This window comes from Heterocephalus glaber, unplaced genomic scaffold, assembly GCF_053883595.1.
Source record: "Heterocephalus glaber isolate CG9 unplaced genomic scaffold, H.glaber_assembly_v1.0 deba00001452, whole genome shotgun sequence".
Taxonomy (NCBI): Eukaryota; Metazoa; Chordata; class Mammalia; order Rodentia; family Bathyergidae; genus Heterocephalus; species Heterocephalus glaber.
The window spans coordinates 13,975,541-13,993,197 of record NW_028258302.1 but is presented as its reverse complement, the minus strand read 5'-3'; the positions used below and the strand labels follow the sequence as shown (position 1 = coordinate 13,993,197).

General features: G+C 45.1%; 1 protein-coding gene across 8 annotated transcripts in view; it reads right to left on the bottom strand.

Moving 5' to 3' along the window:
* Positions 1-1,072: 1,072 nt before the first annotated feature.
* Taf12 (TATA-box binding protein associated factor 12) overlaps positions 1,073-17,657 on the bottom strand; it is a 29,517-nt gene continuing 12,932 nt past the window's right edge. For 4 of the 8 annotated variants that reach the window (XM_021263198.2, XM_021263199.2, XM_021263200.2 and 1 more), the window contains exons 2-5: positions 12,927-13,178; positions 10,737-10,814; positions 6,385-6,499; positions 1,073-1,557 (exon numbers count right to left, since the gene is read on the bottom strand). In XM_021263198.2, the coding sequence (XP_021118857.1) occupies positions 1,370-1,557; positions 6,385-6,499; positions 10,737-10,814; positions 12,927-13,094 (549 nt within the window). In that variant the 5' untranslated portion in view covers positions 13,095-13,178 and the 3' untranslated portion in view covers positions 1,073-1,369. Of the gene's footprint in view, positions 1,558-3,226; positions 3,316-6,384; positions 6,500-10,736; positions 10,815-12,926; positions 13,179-14,171; positions 14,257-17,657 lie in introns of all 8 variants that reach the window. The other 4 variants (XM_087215449.1, XM_087215450.1, XM_004850771.4 and 1 more) reach the window with 3 other exon arrangements.

Below are 17,657 nucleotides of genomic sequence, written 5' to 3'. Positions count from 1 at the left end.
CGCTCTTTCCCCACTGCCAGAATTGCTTATAAAGGTTTGTCCAACAAATCCACACGCCTCTGCTGTGCAGATAGGCCAGTGAGACTGAAAGAGAGGAAGCCACTTACCTGTCACACAGCTGATTAAGGACCGGTCTTCTCCAGTTCTCTTGTCCCCTTTTCTCCTTAGTGTAGGACTCAAAATCAATGCTGGATTCCTTCCTGGCTGGCGAGGTCAGTGCCTGGCTCCTACTGTCAGAACTCAGAGGCCTTCTGCTGCTTGTTATTGCCAACAGAACATCCTTCAAGAGCGCTGCCCAGTGGCACTGGCATGTTCTGGAGGTTAAAACCCTCCAATATCCTCATCCTGGTTGCAGGCCACAAGAGTGACCTGGTGGCCGAGTGTTGGGCAAGGCCAGCAGAAAGGGCGAAGGCAGCTATTCCCATGCAGGCTTGAGATGTCCGTCAGGAGCAACAGTGACATCAGCACAGCCTCTGAGCTGCTCCCTTGAGATCTGCGAGCTGTGCCAGGGAATGGAATGGAAGCACGGGTCCCTTTGGGCCTAGCCCCAGGAGGCAGTGGACCCCTGTTGGGTGAGGTGGGCAAGGTAGATGAGCTTTCACGTTGAGCCTGAGGCCTCCCTGACCCGAGGGCACCTCTGGGCCCAAGTAGGGATGGTGCCATCAAAGGCTCAACTCTGAGGTCTGGAAGGGGATTGGCTTCCTCTATGTGATGATGAAAATCCCAGGACCAGGGACTGTGACAGCGGAGGACAGCCAGGGCTTTCCCCAGGCTACTCCTGTTCTTTGTCGGGGCCAAGAAGGAATCCAACTTTCTCTAGGAGTTGCAAAAGTGTTCAAACAGGGTTCTTAGCCACATTAACATTACCCAAACCAGGATACTATTAGTTTGGGGTCTGTTTCCCAGCTGAAGGAGACAAAGCAGACTCAAACACCTACTGATGGTATGGCTCCTAGGAGTAAAACAATGGGAAATCCCAGCGTATGCCTCAGAAATCAATTCCAGTGCTTCCCCCTGCTGGTCAGATCCCCTCAGGCCAGTGTCAAAGGCTCTAAGCCATGCACCCTGTGTCTTTCAATTAATAACTTCTTTATTCTGGAAAAGCAAATCAAATTCATATTCATATAAACACTGACATTACAAAGTACAGGGAAAAGGGGGAGGGAGGAGGAAACAAAACCCTCTACAAATCCTAATACTGTCTCATCCAATAAAACCATAATGTTTCGTCCCATATTCAATCACTTATATAATAAACCACAAATAAAATCTTCTCTGGAAGATATACTGCTCCTCTTTAAGACGGCAGGGAAAAGGAACTGGAAATTGGGGTAGGAGGCTTTATTCTTTTGGCAGATCCTCTCAGTCATTATAGATATTGCTGCACTGTTAATAAAAAATATATGCTTCTCTGTAAAGCATTAAAAAAAAAAACAAAACTCCAAGGATGAGATGGCTGAGGTCTCAGCTCAAATATCTCCAAATACATTGGACAGGTCCATACCCTGACCTTTCTGTGTGTTATTTCTTGGTTGTTTTCCGGATCAATGCCATTCTCTGAAAGGAGAGAGAAATAAGCAATTACACAGGTTCAAGCCAGGAGCTTGCAGGGAGCCTTGGGGAACTGCAGCCACAGGAGCACAGTGTGAAGGGCCCGGGGATGTGTGGACTGGCCGGGGAACACTTCACCTAGACCTCAACTGCTCTAGGCTACCAGGACAGCAAAAAAGTTAAGAGCAGAAAGAGACAGCCCTTGTCTTTTGGAAACATAGGGGAAAGGCTGGCAAACATGTTTTCCAGGCTCTTCCTGACCCCAGTCTCTTCCTCCCTAGAGTGATGGAGAAAATAGGGAAAGGACCTCCATTTCAAACCGGGTGCCACATCCAAGGAAGCTGGCATCTCACGGGTGACCTGCAGTGAAGGGCAACAACTCCTGGCTTTTTTTTTTTTTTTTTGGTACCAGGGATTGAACTCAGGACCTTGTGCTTGCAAGGCAGGCAGCAGAACTACTGAGCTAAATCCCTGGCACTGCTTTTTTTTTTTTTTTTAAATACAGGGTCGTGTTATGCAGTTCAGGCTTTTTTTTTTCAGGATAGCTTTTTTTTGGTACCAGGGATCGAATTTACGACCTTGCACTTTTGAGCCAGCCTCAGTGCCACTGAGCTAAATCCAGGGCCCTTCAGGCTAGTCTTGAACTCACTATGTAGCCCAGGCTGGCCTTGAACTCATAGCGATCCTCCTGTCTCAGCCTCTCGAGTGCTGGATGACAGGTGTGCAACACCCTGCCCAGCTTTGTTCACCCTTTTTTCCCAATATCAGGAATCCAACTCCGGATCTTGTGCTTGCCAGGCAGGCACAGGGCTGCTGATCTAAATCCCCTGCCCTGGTCCCTCTTTTTTTTTTCCTGCTCACTCTTTTTGACCAAGTGACTGTTTCACAACATTATGCTATTGCTTGAGTAAATAAGTAGGGCTGAGCAGTGGATGAGCTGGGAGCACAGTCAGAAAGAGTGACAGGAGAAACTCCCTTCTGAAGGCCATCACAGCCTTTCAATTCAGTCTACTGGCAGTTTCCTGGTCCTCCACAAGCTCTGCCAATAGCTGCCTCAGTGATACCAGGCCATGAAAATGCAAGGAACACACCCAGGGCTTCCCAGTCACACCTGTCAAGCTTGGAAACAGCTCGCTTTTTGAGCAGCCAGTTAATATAGAAAGCACAGCGGCCGTGTCCCATATCACGACTGGCCTGACCAATGCAGGGCCAGCTCGCTCACAGGAGAAGGGCTGTTCTTACACTGGCCCCTAAGTTCCTTGTTAGGAGGGACTGAGAACAAAAGTCCATCCGGGTACCCAGCCCAGTGTGTCTGGTAGAGCAACCTGGGTACCACATCTCCACACAAGGACAGTGTATTTCTTTGACCTACTCTATTCAGAGCCATATGTGGGCTTCGAACCAACAAGGATAAAAGAAGATGTCGTGAAGGAGGTGCGGAGGCCATGAGCATCCATACTGCAAGAGCCCAGAATCAAGAGCTTCAAGTGATCCCCATGACTTGAGAGAAAATGCACATGAGAGGCCATGCGAGCACAGTGCAGCACCAAGAAGACAGCTGCTTGTGCTGCCTCTCATCCTCTTTGCCCGCTGTGTGGGGAAAGGAGACCCCTTAAGGTGGCCCCTCTGAGGTGCGGCTCCAGACGGCAGGCGCCAGCTGCCCCAGGCCCCTCACCTGCTTATGCGCTTCTGTGGTGCAAGCTTTTTTGTAGGGCCGGATTTCTTCAGAGCCAAATCCTGGGATCCACATGTTCCACTGGCGCTCTACAAAGGAGAAGCCCGCACAGGGTGAGGGCTGGGAAGCCACCCCGGGAGCATGATGGGACCCTCAGACCGGTACCAGGGAAGATGGATTGGGACAGGGACCGCACTAACACCACCCCATGAGAGGTCCCACAATCACTCATGTCTGCTCCAAGTGGTTTTTTTTTTTGGTACTGGGGATCAAACTCAGGTCCTTGCGCTTGTGCTCCAAGTGTTTTTTTTTTAAAGACAGGGTCTCACTATGCAGCCCAGGCTGGCCTTGAACTGCAGTGATCCTCCTGTCTCAGCCTTCCCAGTGCTGGGATTACAGGGATGCACCACTACGGCCAGCTGTGCACGTCTAGCTTTTAAAATCATTTAAAAATATACCATGGCATTAAGTGCATTCACACTGTTGTGCACCCATCACCCTCCTCTCTCTCTGTCTTCATCAAGCCAAACTGAAACTCTGTGGCCTCTGAGCAGGAAGCCTGCACCCCCCCACTCTTCGTTCAGGCTCTGCTTTCTGTATGTGAATCTGTGCTGTGGTGGTTTTGTAACATTCCTGCAAATCCCTCCATACCTCTCCCACCAAGAGATGCTGCTCAAGCCCATGATCCCAGCACTCTGGAAGGCAGAGGCAGGAAGATTACAAATTCAGCTCAGCCCACACAACTTAGCAAATAAGGAGACCCTGGCTCAAAATAGTCTTTCTGACTGCCTCAAAGAAGAGAATTCAAAAGGAGGGATGCTGTGTGATTTCAGAGCCTAGAGGTCATGCATGCCAGATGTGGTGGCACACACCAGCAACCCCCACCAGTCAAGAGCCTGAGGCTTGAGAGGCTGAGGCAGAAGGACTGCCTTGAGCTCAAGGCCAGCCTGAACTATACAACGAGACACTGTCTCAAAAAAAAAAAGACGACTGAAGTGAAAGATCACAAGTTCAAGTCCAGTCTAGGCAAGGTAGCTATCTTTTTTTTTTTTTTTTTCTGTACCGGGGATCGAATTCAGGACCTTCCACTTGAAAGGCAGGCGTGGTGCCACTGAGCTAAATCCCCAGCCTGAAGTTAGCTATCTTCAAGATGGAAGAAAAAGAAAAAGAATGAATGAAAGATTTGAAGCACATATAAATGTAAATGTAAAGTCAGGTGTAGTCGCGCATCCCTGTAATCTTAGCATTTGGAAGGCTAAGGCAGGAGGACCTCTGTGAGTTCAAGGCCACTCTGGGCTACACAGGGAAACCCTGTCTCAAAAAAAAAAAAGGAAGAGACAGAGACACAGAGACCGAGACATAGGGGAAAGGCCCACGGGGAGAGTGAAGGACAGGCAGGAGTGCTGCGGCCCTGAGCTGTACACCACCAAGGACTGCCAGCTACTTCCAGGAGCTATGAAGAGCCAAGAAGGATCCTTCCCCAGGGCCATCAGAGAGAGCATGACCTTGTCAACACCTTGATTTCCATCTTGGGCCTCCAGATCTGTGAGAGTGGTAGTTTATAGGCATGTGCCACCATGCCCAGTTCACAACCACTTTTGTTTTTGTTTTTTGAGACAGGGTTGTACTGTGTTGTTTAGGCTGGCCTCTACCTCTTGGATTCAAGCAATTCTCCTGCATCAGCCTCCTGAATAGCTGAGATTACAGGTGTTAGTCACAATGTCTGGCTAACAACCATTATTAGTATTAGTAATAGTAGTAGTAGCATTGAGTATCAAACCCAGGGTCTCACACATGCTAGGTGAGTACTTTACCACTGAGCTATGTCTCCAACTATTACTGACTATAACAGCCAGCTGTTACTGTTTATCTGTCCTTGGTGCAGTACTGGGGATTGAACTCCCAGCCTTGTGCATGCTATGTAAGCACTCTACCACTGAGCCACCCCCTAAATCCCTTAATATCTCCTGGATCATTCACCTGGCCTGACTACAGTCACAGACCTTCTCTTTCTTTGGTCACATCTGTAACTGATGCAGAAGAGGGTTCACTCTTTTCTAAATCAGTTTCTCCCCAAAAACCCCAAGCTTAGATGTAGTGTCTGTTAAATGAGGAAGAATACAAATTTGTATGCACATTATAGTATTATTAGGAAAAGTGCATAAATATACGAAAAACTGCACGGGAACACTGAGGAACTGATTTTTGGTTTTGTTTGGGGATGGGGGGCAGGGTCTCCCTATGTAGTTCAGGCTGGTCTTGAACTCACTTTGCTGCCTAGACTGGCTTTGAACTTGCAGTGATCCCTAGCCTCAGCCTCCCGAGTGGTGGGACTGCAGGTGTGCAACACTGTGCGGGCTAGGAATAGTTTGTTTTCTGTAGCGCTAGAAATCAAATCCAGGGGCCTGCATATGCTAAGCAAGTGCTCTACCACTGAGCTGCAACCTCAGCCCTGAGGACAGTTTTATTTGTTTTTGTCCCCGCTCCCATACCAGGGAAGGAACTCAGGATCTTGTGCTTGAAAGGCAGATGTGGTGCCACTGAGCTAAATCCCTGGCCCAGAGGATAATTTTATTTGAATGATATTATATCAGTAGGTACAAATTACTAAGCACTTTCTTTGTGCTGGGCCCTGTGCCAGTAACTTTTTTTTTGTTTTATCTTTGAGATAGGGTCTCACTATGTAGTTCAGGGTGGCCTTGAACTTACTGTGTAGCCCAGGGTGGCTTTGAACCCATAGTGATCCTCCTCCCTCAGCCTCCGGAATGCTGAGATTACAGGACTGTGCCACCACACTAGGATATGTGCCAGTCACTTCACAAACACAGTATATGGTTCTCACGACTACCCTGAAAGGAGGGTATTATGATACCCACTTTTACAAACAAGGACACAAGCTCTAAGAGAAACCAAGTAGGAAGGAAGGAAGGATAAAGTGGCACCCCCAGAAAGCAGAATATGGTTTCAAATCCAAGGCCTGGGCTCACTCCCCTACTGTGGACAGAATTATCTCCTTTGTTTAGTGCTGCTGTTGAATGAATACATAAGTCCAGCACCCGAAAGTCTGATCTTGGCTTGAAGGCTCCTTTCACACTCCGCACCAGTCCTAAAGGAGCAGCTGCACAGCTAGCTATGTTAGGGGAAATGAGGCCACGTACCTAGGTGCAGCTGGACGTCCTTCACCTCCAGGGTACTGGACTTGCGATGCCGAGCAAGCTGGCAGGCAGCTGTCACCACGCTCTCGATGAAGTCATCAGCGATCTGCAGCAGCATCTGGAGAGGCAAAGTGGGGAGAGTCACCATGACGCTGGCAGGGTGGGCGCCTGTTGCTGGGACAACTGTTTTCTCCAAGTCCCGAATTAGTCAGCTTTAGTGGGCCTGGAATCAGCATTTGGGCTGAGGGGAGGGTAAGGAATGAGGAGGACAACAGAAATATTATCCAAGTCAAGTACAAACCACACCTTTCAGAGGAGGTACTTTTTGTACTTTCTACCTAGCAAGGATTAGATAATGCAGTCCTTTTTTATTTATTTATTTTTTTGTTTTTGTTTTCTGAGAATCTTACTATGTACTGCAGGCTGGCCTTGAACTCCTAGGAATCCTGCCTCAGCCTCCCTAATGCTAGGATTACAGGTGTGCACCACCATGCTCAACTTACGAAAGGAGTGGAAACAGGATTCAACCTTAAAGGTGTTTTTTTTTGTTTTTTTGGGGGGGGGACCAGGGATCCAACTTGGGTCCTTCCTCAAGGCAGGCACCAGAACCACTGAGCTAAATACCTGGCCCAACTTTAAAAATTTTAAGCCTAAATCCTAAGATTTTTGCACTTCACTATCGATTATTCCTGAACCGTGTAAGAAGCAAGATCAGAATTCTGAAGATAAAAATCTACATGAAAAAAAAAATGAAAATTTTAATTGGATAATAGATTCCCCATGACTTTCTCTGTTGACCAAAAACGAACAAACAAAAAACCTGACTAAAATTACAAGAAGATACACAGACATTCCTTGCTCTGCTGCACCATTACTCACGGTCATTTTCTCTGTTGGAAAAGGAAATTCATTCTCTCTCTCTGTCTCTGCAGCTCAAAGCCAAAAATGGCCAGGGGCATGCCTGTAATTCCAGCACTCAGGAGGCTGAGGCAGAAGGATTGCTTCCAGTTCAAGGCCAGCCTGAACTACACAGCAAGATCCTGTCTCAAAAAACACAACCTATTTTCTCTCTAAACCCATTTCGATCACAGTGAAAAAAAACCATATAAATCCACAAAAGCAGTATGAACAAGAGAAAAACTTGTGCAGCTAAGAGATTCCAATCAACTACTTCTGTGGTGCTAGATTCTAAACACAGCCTTGAGCATGCTAGGCAAGAGCGCTACCGTGGAGCCACCCCCACCCTCCAGTGAGCTGCTTTGGTTTTCTTTTCAGTTTTTATTTTTATTAGTCCATGCTTGCAATACATAATGATCGCATTCTCTGTGTGAAGTTGATACATGGAGATAACACATCTCGGTTCTTTTTTCGTCTCCTTTCCATCCCTTCCATCATCTCTCTTTCTTTTTTTTTAATCTTATTTTATTGGGGGCGTCTAGTTTTTTTGTTGCAAAACATTTATTAGTACATTTTAGATATACATAATGATAACATTCATTACAGGGAATCTGTACCAGTATATGACATATCTTGCTGCTTCTTTTTTTCCCCATTCTCCTCCCTCCCTTATGTATAAAAGCTTTGTTTCCACCTCCTCTGATTTTCTCTTTTTGTCCTTTTCCGTTCTTTCCTGGGAGAGTCTAGTTTTATCTTTTTTATTTGGGGGTGGTTTTTTTTTTTAGACAGGGTCTCACTATGTAGTTCAGGCTGGGCTTGAACGCTCAGTGATTCTCCTGCCTCAGCCTCCAAAGTTCTGGAATTACAAGCATGAACCACCACCCTCAGCCTTTTGTTTTGGTACTGGGGATCAAACTCAGGACCTTGTGCTTGCAAGGCAGGTGCGTGCCACTGGGCTAAATCCCTGGCCCTGCATACATATATATTTTGAGACAGGGTCTTATTATATTAGTCTTGCATTTGTGGGCTCAAGCAATCCTCCTGCCTCAGCCTCCTGAATAGCTACAGACACACACCACCAGACACAATAAAATCACCTTTCTGGTGGCTTATTCTTTAAGAATGGATATCCAGAATTATCAAACATTTGAAGACAATATCTTAATTAGCATTAAAAACAGAATAAACAGGGCCAGGAAAGTGCAAGGTTCAGTGGTTCTGCCCAACTCTGCCTGGAAAGTGGAAGGTCCCGACTAAACAAGCTAAAGTGGGGGTATCCAAAGGAAACAGACAATGTGAGAAAAGAACAAAAAGTAAAAAGTGCAAGTGATGCCCTCAGAGACAGAAATAACAGAAGATACTGGAACCTAAAATATGAACAGAATGGGGAGGTCTAATCCACAAGAAAAACTCTTTGTGAAAAAAAAAAAAAGAAAAACTCTTTGTGCTGGGCATGGTAGCACATACCTGTATTCCCAGCACTAGGGAGGCTGAGGCAGGAGAATCTGCATGAGTTTGAGGCCAGCCTGGGCTACATAGTGAGTCCCTGTCTCGAAAACCAAAGAAAAAAGTTCTTGGAAATTGAAAATTTTACCCTCTTGTCAAAAAAGTTAAAAACCATAGAGCATAATTTAAGAAAAACTCCCTCAGCAAATATAACTTACAACAACTACAACAGGATGAAAAATAGAAGAGAAAAATGAAGTAAACGCAAGTTGTATGGCATATGTGTGAGGAGTGTTAACAAAATTCTTATGTACTGGGCTGGGGATTTAGCTCAGGGGCACCACACCTGCCTTGCAAGCACAAGGTCCTGAGTTCAATCCCTGTACCGAAAAAAAAAAATTCTTATCTACCATTACCAGGAAGTCAATAGACGATTAGAAAATTAATCAAGCCAGGTGTAGAGGCACACACCTATAAGCCTAGGACTCCAGGAGGCTGGGGCAGGAAAATCATAACTTAAAGCCCTGGGCAACTCAGCAACTTAGCAAGACCCTGATCAAAATAAAATTACCAAAAGGGCCAGGGATTTAGCTCAGTGGTTCCAGCGCCTGCCTCGAAAGTGCAAGATCCTGAGTTCAGTCCCCGGTACCAAAAAAAAAAAATTACCAAAAAAAGGGCTGGGTATGTACCTCAGTGTGAAGGCTTTGAGTTCAATCCCCACTAATACAGATGCGCGCGCGCACACACACACACACACACACACACACACACACACACACACACAAGAAAATTAAGGAAATCAAAGAATACCTGCTTACATTTACTACTTAGAATAACAGAAGATTATAGAAACAGCTAAAATTATGGAAATTGCTATTGCCTGCAACAGTCTATGTCTTTTGGGTTTTTGTTTATTGTGATTGTGATTGTATGTCTGTTTGTGGTACTCTGGATGAACCCAGGGCCTTTGCACTGAGATATATCCCCACATCCCCAGCCCTTTTTAATTAATTAATTAATTAATTAATTAATTTTTGGTACTGGGGATCGAACTTGGGTCCTTGTGCTTGCACAGTAGGCAGTAAAACCACTGAGCTAAATCCCCGCCCCTTAATTTTTTTATTGTGAGACCAGGTCTTGGTAAATTGCCCAGGCTGGCTCAAACTTGCCATCCTCCTGCCTCAGCCTCCCAGACTGCTGGGATTACAGGCATGTACCATCACACTCAGCTGTCTATGTCTTTCTTGACACAGTAGCAGCTACTGGGTATAAAGTGCTAAGCCTTCTTTCAGGTTAGTGGTGGCCAACCTAGAGCATTCGTGCTGGAAGGGGCTGTCGGTATCACTGAAAGCTGTAAAAGGTCTGCCATCACTGTCCTAGGTGATTTGTATAAATTATTCCATGGGATTCTCACGATAACCCCATAGGTAAATAGCGTCATACCCTACTGACATAGGAGGACTTGAATCACAAAAAGCTATGCAGCTTATCCTCAGTTGCACAGGCTGTAAGTGCAGAGACAAGGTTCAAATTCAGATTTGCCTGCCTCTGCAGGGCACAGTGTTGCACACCTGTAATCCATGCTACTCAGGAGGTTGAGACAGGAGGATTGCAAGTTAGAGTCTTGCCTGGGTAACTTAGTGAGACCCATTCTCAAAACAAAAAACAAACTGGGCACGGTGGCACACACCTGTAATTCCACCACTCAGGAGGCTGAGGAAAGAGAACTGCCCCAAGTTCAAGGCCAGCCTGGGCTACATAGTGAGACCGTCTCAAAAAACTTAAAAAAAAAAGGGCCAAGGGTGTAGCTAAGTGGTAGAGCAACCCTGGGTTCAATCCCAGTACTCAAAAAAGAAAAGACAAGAATTGGGAATATGGGGATATAGAGTGCTTGCCAGGCATGTGCAAGGCCCTGGGTTCAATGCCCTGTATAACCCAATCCAACCCAGATTTGTTTGCCTCCAAGTCTCTGCTCTTAGCTACCAGCCCTTAGGGACACAGAGCCACCTTACCTCCTCCACATCTTCATCCAGCTGTTCATTAGGATCCACTTCTCTTACTAAGTCCTGTAACTTCTTCTTGGTCAAAACCTAAAGTTAATTGGGAAAAGATTTTTCACTGAGTATTAAGGAAACATGCAATTTCTGAAGAAAGGCTGTCAAATTGTTGGGTTTAGTTCTGAGTTTGGAAAGAGCTCATGATCTGGTCTGCCTGGTGGCACGGCTATAAAACAACACTCTCCAGACAGAAGTAGGCCAGGGAAAGGAAGGAAGAGTGGTTTGGAAGAGGCCAGTACATAACTGTCGGGCAGTTTATTTCTGCTTTAGCACTTTTCCTCACTGTTGCTCAGTCCCTCCCTCTAATGAAGCAGTTTGTACCACACAGAGTGCACCCTCTCTCTACCTGCTGCTGTGGATGCGCTCTTCTTCCCTTCTCCCTCCATGCTCAGCTCACAGAGCGCCTTTCTGTGCCTCTCCTAGCCCACCAGGTAAAAGCGATCACTTCCTCCTTTAGCTTTTTCTGCACTCTGGGAATCATTGTGCATATTTGTAAACTTCCCTGTATCTGACTCAATAGATTAAAATCTCTTGGAGGATAAGGACCACGTATTCATCTCTGTATAACTAAATAATGTGTAAATATGTGTAACAATCATCACTTTCATAAAGAAAATGCTGTGTTGCATTTATATGTAGCTATGTGTGTGTATATAATTTCAAAATGATCAATAGCTGGGCACTTGGGAGGCTGAGGCAAGAGTCACGGCAAGTTACAGACCACCCTGAGCTACCTAGTGACTTCGAGGCCAGCCTAAACTACAAAGCAAGACTCTATCTTGTTTACTTTTTTTTTTTTGGTACTGGGGATTGAACTTGGGTCCTTCCGCTTGCACAGCAGGCAGCGAAACCACTGAGCTAAATCTCTGGCCCAAGACTCTATCTTAAAAAAAATAAAAATTAAAAAAAAGCTGGGCCTGATGGTGCATGTTTGTGATCCCGGCACTTAAGAGGACTGCCACCAAGTTGGAAGCCAGCCTGAGCTACATAGTGAGTTCAAGGCTAGCCTGAACTACATAGTGAGACCCTGTCCCCCGCAAAAAACAAAACAAACAAGACTAAAGAATTGGTTTTCCTCCCAGTTTATCCTATTTCCTACCTCTTTTGTCCCCTTATGGCCAAGTTAACTTAAAACACACTGCATTATGTGAATGTTACTCCCTACTAAGTATCTGGAAAAATTGCCTATTGCCTGAAAGTTCTTATGGAAACTTTGTAGGACAGGCCTACTATGCTCTGCTTAATTCTACCTTACAGTTTTATCTCTGGCTCTTCTCCAGTAGACTCTATATTCAACAAAGATTGGTCTCCTGACTCTGCCCAATTCTCCTTTTGCTAGTCTCTCCACCCATTCCCTTAAAATGTCTCCTCATCCATTCTACTCAGCCTATAAGACCTAAATCAGGGCATGTACTTATTTCTGTGGCTCTGAGGTTAGAATCAGGATCATGAGTATAAAGAGGGAAGAGATTTTGAAATCACTTCAGAAATTAGTAATGACAGGAAGGAAGGAACAGGGAAGGGAGGAGTAGGGGTTGAAAAAGACTTAAGTGTGTTATGTTATGTCCATGTACCAACTTCCCACGATGAATGGAATCATGTACTCCAAACCTGTATTACTAAAAATAAAAATTAAACAAATTAGTAATGACAGAATCTGGATGAATTAAAAGGAAGAATGACTGAGACTTGTAAGAATAATGAATCCAAGCCAAGCATGGTGGTGTACACCTGTAATCCCAGCACTTGGAAGGCTGAGACAAGAGGACTGCCTCAAGTTTGAGGCCAGCCTGGGCTACATAGTGAGTTCAAGACCAGCCCGAACTACACAGGGAGACATTGCCTCAAAAACACAAAAGAAGACTAACAAACCCATTTATTTTTTAATAACTACACAGCTAACATACATAAAGCACCTATTACAGGCCAGGTGTTGTGTTAGTATATATGTGTGATGGACGTGTGTACACATGCATACACATCCATACACAACAGAATAAAAACTGATGTTAGGATTCCACAGTGGGAAAAGACCTTTCTCAAGTGAGAAGAGACAGCACCTGATGTGGCCACCTCTCAAAGCATTAGTGTTTCAAATAACAGAAAGCAGTGCCTCCAGATAGGAAAAGGGAGAAGAGGAAATACCTGATTGCTCTCAGGGCTAAGACGACCTCCTGTCCCAGGAGTGCCTGGTATCTTTACCACAGTGGTGCTATTGGCCATGGGGCCCTGTGGAGGGTTGCTGGCTGGTTCCGGTTTTATGGATGAAAAACTGGAGAGGTTGATAAGTGCTGAGGGGCCAAACTGGTTCATAATCTGCCGAGCTTTGGACTTCAGCTCATAGAGCTTATCGAGATCTTGTTTCTTTTTGGAGCTGTGAGGACCAAGGCCAATCAACTGCAGAAGGGAAACATGAGAATTAGCACTAGAAACACCTACAATAAAGCATGAGTTTTGAAAGTAAATTTTTCTGTCAAACCTTTTTTTTTTTCCAGCACCAGGGATTGAACTCAGGACCTTGTGCTTGCCAGGCAGGCACAGTGCCATTGAGCTAAATCCCCGCCCCTCTGTCAGACCTTGAGGGGTCTCCAGTATACCTAGGATGGTGACCATTTGATACCTACACATTAGGATGGAGGGGATGAAGAATGTTCATTGCTCTCACCTGATATTTAGAAATCATTCTCCAAAAGCTAAATGAAATAGTTCACAAAATTGAAATAAGGAAGAAAGAGCTAGGGATTTAGCTCAGTGGTTCTGCTGCCTGCCTCAAAAGCACAAGGTCCCTGAGTTCAATCCCCGGTACAAAAAAAAAAAAGAAAAAAAATGAAATAAGGAGGAAGGGAAATGAAATGAAGAATCTTACATATAAAAATAAGCTAAAATAAGCGAGACTTTTTTTTTTTTTTGGTACCAGAGCTCGAACTCAGGTCTGCGCCTACACAGCAGGCGGCAAAAAAAGCGAGACATTTTTGAGGACTTTGTATGAGTATAATAACAGTTGATTAAGTACTACATGCATTATTTAAGTATCAAATAATGTTAAATTCAAATAAGTCATGGCACAACCACACACTGAAAACTCAGTCACAAATCTTAAGAAAACCTAGTTAGTTCATTTTGGTGTTTCAAACCATGCTTGAGTCTGCCAGGGCCGTGGCCAATAAACATAAACACGATTTTTAGCAACTGTTAAAAGTTCTCTATCATAAAGAGCAATTTTTCTCTGGGGTTAGCAATCCAAAGTCCATACAGAGACCCTAGTGTGAAGCAGCCGAGGTTCCTAAATCTTAGAGCCACGAGGCTGACTCTGGATATCAGCTTTAGTGTCATCAGGATCAAAGCACATTCACCAGGTTCTGCCACAGTGGCCTCAAAGAGCTTACTTACAGCTATCTGAGTGTCTAGTTCTTTAATTACATCAGCTACAGCTGTGGGCCCGGTGAAATGAGAGGCAGCCATTTTCAAAAGCTACCTGTAAATGAACAGCGAGCATCAAGTGCCACCCTCGCCACAGATGCCTTACAGTTGTACTGCCTGACGCACAAACCAGGATCCAGCAAAGCAGATTCAGAGAAACGTATCTCCTCTCTAATGGGTGCCAGAAGAACACTTCTCTTCTTTTAGAAACATCTTTAAAAATTAATCAATGGCGGGCCCGGGATTTAGCTCAGTGGTTTCATCGCCTGCTTCGCAAGTGCAAGGACCCAAGTTTGATCCCTGGTACCAAAAAAAAAAAAAAAAATTAATCAATGGGGCCAGGGATTTAGCTCAGTGGTTTCATTGCCTGCTGCGCAAGCACAAGGACCCGAGTTCGATCCCCGGTATCAAAAAAAAAAAAAAAATTAATCAATGGCCAGGAGTGGTGGTGTGTGCCCATAATCCCAGCATTCAGGGGGCTGAGGCAGGAGGATCATCATAAGTTTGAGGCCAGCCTGGACCACACAGTGAGTTCAAGGCCAGGCTGAACTACATGGGGAGATCCTGTCTCAAAAAAAAAAAAGAAAGTATCTGATGGTGTCAGGTATAGTATGGGGCACATCTATAGTCTTAGCATTTGGGAGGCTGAGGTGGAAGAATCTCTTGAGTCCAAGAGTTCAACACCAGCCCGGGCAACAGAATGAGACCTCCTCTCAGGAAGAAAAAGTGAATAATGGGGCTGGAAGTGTAGCTCAACAGTAGAGCACGTGCTTACCATATATGAGGCCCTGGGTTCAATTCCTAGTAATAAAAACATTTAAATTATAACAGATATAAAGGATGATTACAGTGTATATAGACCATCTTCCCATAACATGGACATTCTATTGTTAGAGATAAACAGCCTATGAAACATTTAATTTGGGAATATTGTGGGATTTGAACCTGCAGGAATCGTGTCAACAGTTTTTAGAACCTAGTAAACCTTAGCAATCTGAATGTGTATCTGTGTCTGTTCTACTCTTGGCCTTATTGCTGAGTTCCTCCCCAACACACTGTCTAAACTTCTCTCCCTTTCTGTCTCTGTCTCTATGTCCTGGGATCAAACCAAAGACACTGTACCTGTTAGGCAAGTGCTCTACCACTGAACTACAAACCATCACTAATTTTCTGACATAAGATATAATGTTCTAGCTGCACTCTGGGAGGCAGAGGCAGGAAAATTCCAAGTTCCAGCTCAGCCTGAAAGATTTAGCAATTTAGCAAGACCCTGTGTCAAAATAAAAAATTTAAAAAGGGCTGAGAGCTGAGCACAGTGGTGCGTGCCTATAATCCCAGCACTTGGGAGGCTGAGGCAAGAGGATTGCCATGAGTTCGAGGCAAGCCTGAGCTACACAGTGAGACCCTGTCACAAAAAGGGGGCTGGAGGTTGGGGATGTAGCTCAGTGAGAAGGCCCTGGGTTTGATCCTCAGTACTACAAAAAATAAAAACAAAAAAGGAAACTAAGCTGACTTTGGCCAAGAGGCAGCTGATGTGGAAACCGAGTATCAGGACCACTTGTTTATTGTTTCAACTACCTATAAATGTTATCCATGGGACAGTCAGGATAGGAAAAGATCGTGAACGTGGCAACAGCTGTTCTACTGTTGTTTTTTTGGTACCGGGGATTGAACAGCTGTTCTACTGTTATAAACGCAAATACTGTTCTTTCCTGGAGCCACTTCTATGCAACAGCCTTATCAAAGACTCCCAATCCCTTTTGATGCCATCAAGGTGCTTGGTGCTTCTGAGGACTCAGAGGCCCGGGCAGGGAAGCACTCACTCCACTAGTCACCTGGGCCGGGGATTTAGCTCAGTAGTTTCAATGCCTGCTGCCCAAGCGCAAGGACCCAAGTTTGATCCCCAGTACCAAAAAAAAAAGACCACTGGTTGCCAGCCACACTGGGGCCTCCCTCCTGTCCAGTCGCCTTATCTCCTTTCATGCATCACTCACCATGCAAGGAAGGGGAGATGGTCCCAGAGGGTCAGATCAGTGCCCCCACCAAGGCAGCCAGTGGAAATGTTGGATCTTTTGAGCCCAGAATGTTTGCAAAGGCCCTGGCCAAGGTCAACTTCAGGAGCCTCACGTGCAAGGTAGGGGCTGACGACCTGTTCCCCCAGCAGGGCCCATACCAACAGGGGTGCTGCCCCTTCACCAACATTGTCAGCTGAGCAAAACAGACAGGATCTGAGGAATCTGATGATGACATGGGTGTTGGTCGTGGTTGGTTGGTTTATTTTTTCTATTTTTTTGAGACAGGGTCTAGCTATGTAGTTCAGGCTAATCTTGAATTCACTACGTAGCCCAGGCTGGCTTGCAAATCACTACAATCCTTCTGCTTCAGCCTCTCAAGTGCTGAAATTAGTAGGCTTTGGTTTTTTTGAACTAAATCTTTTTTTTTTTTTTTTTTTGGTACCAGGGATCAAACTCGAGACCTTGTGCTTGCAAGGCAGGCGCCAGAACCACTGAGCTAAATCCCCAGTCCTCTAAATCTTTTTTGTAAAATGTTAAATAAAAAGTTCAACTGTGCCAGACATGGTAGCACACTCTGGTAATCCCAGCTACTTTGGAGGCTGAGGCAGGAGGACTGAAAAGTTTGAGGCCACCAGGGCAATTTGGCGAGACCTTGTCTCAAAACAAAAAACAGAAATGGGGCCGGGGATTTAGCTGAGTGGTTTCGCCACCTGCTGCACAAGCGCAAGAACCCGAGTTTGATCCTCGGTACCAAAAATTTTTAAAAAATAAAATAAATAAAAAATAAAAATAAAAAACAGAAATGGCTAAGGATGTAGCTCAAGAGTACAGCACCCCGGACCCACTTCCAGTAGAGCCAAAACAAAAACAAAAGCAACTGAACTGTGCTGCTAAAAAAACAAAGGTCAAACTATATCCTCACCAATCTAGCCTCAGTTAATACACTATACTTCTCAAATAACATTCCCCAACCTTCGAGGGATTTCCCAAATAGCATCTGAATACTGCTCAAAATAAGTGGACTTTTTTTTTTTCTTGTATTTGAGACTTCTGCATAAAGGAAATTTCTGTTACAAGACCTGGCCTCTTACTCAGTACCAAGTACACAGAAATTATCACTTACACAATTAGCAATCAACCTTGAGGAGTAACTCCAATGCCAGTAACTAATGAAGTAGACTCTCTAGGGCTGGGGATTTAGCTCAGTGGTTTCGTCGCCTGCTCCATAAGTGCAAGGACCTGAGTTCGATCCCTGGTACCAAAAAAAAAAGAAGAGTAGGATCTCTAAGGCATGGGAAAAGTCAAAGGTTTTCCCAAATCAAGTAGACTGCAATTTACTGCACCCATTAATGCTTTCCAGTATTTCTGAACATACAATAATTCTTTTTTTTTTTTGGAGCTGGGGATCAAACTCAGGACCTTGAGCTTGGAGGCAGCAGGC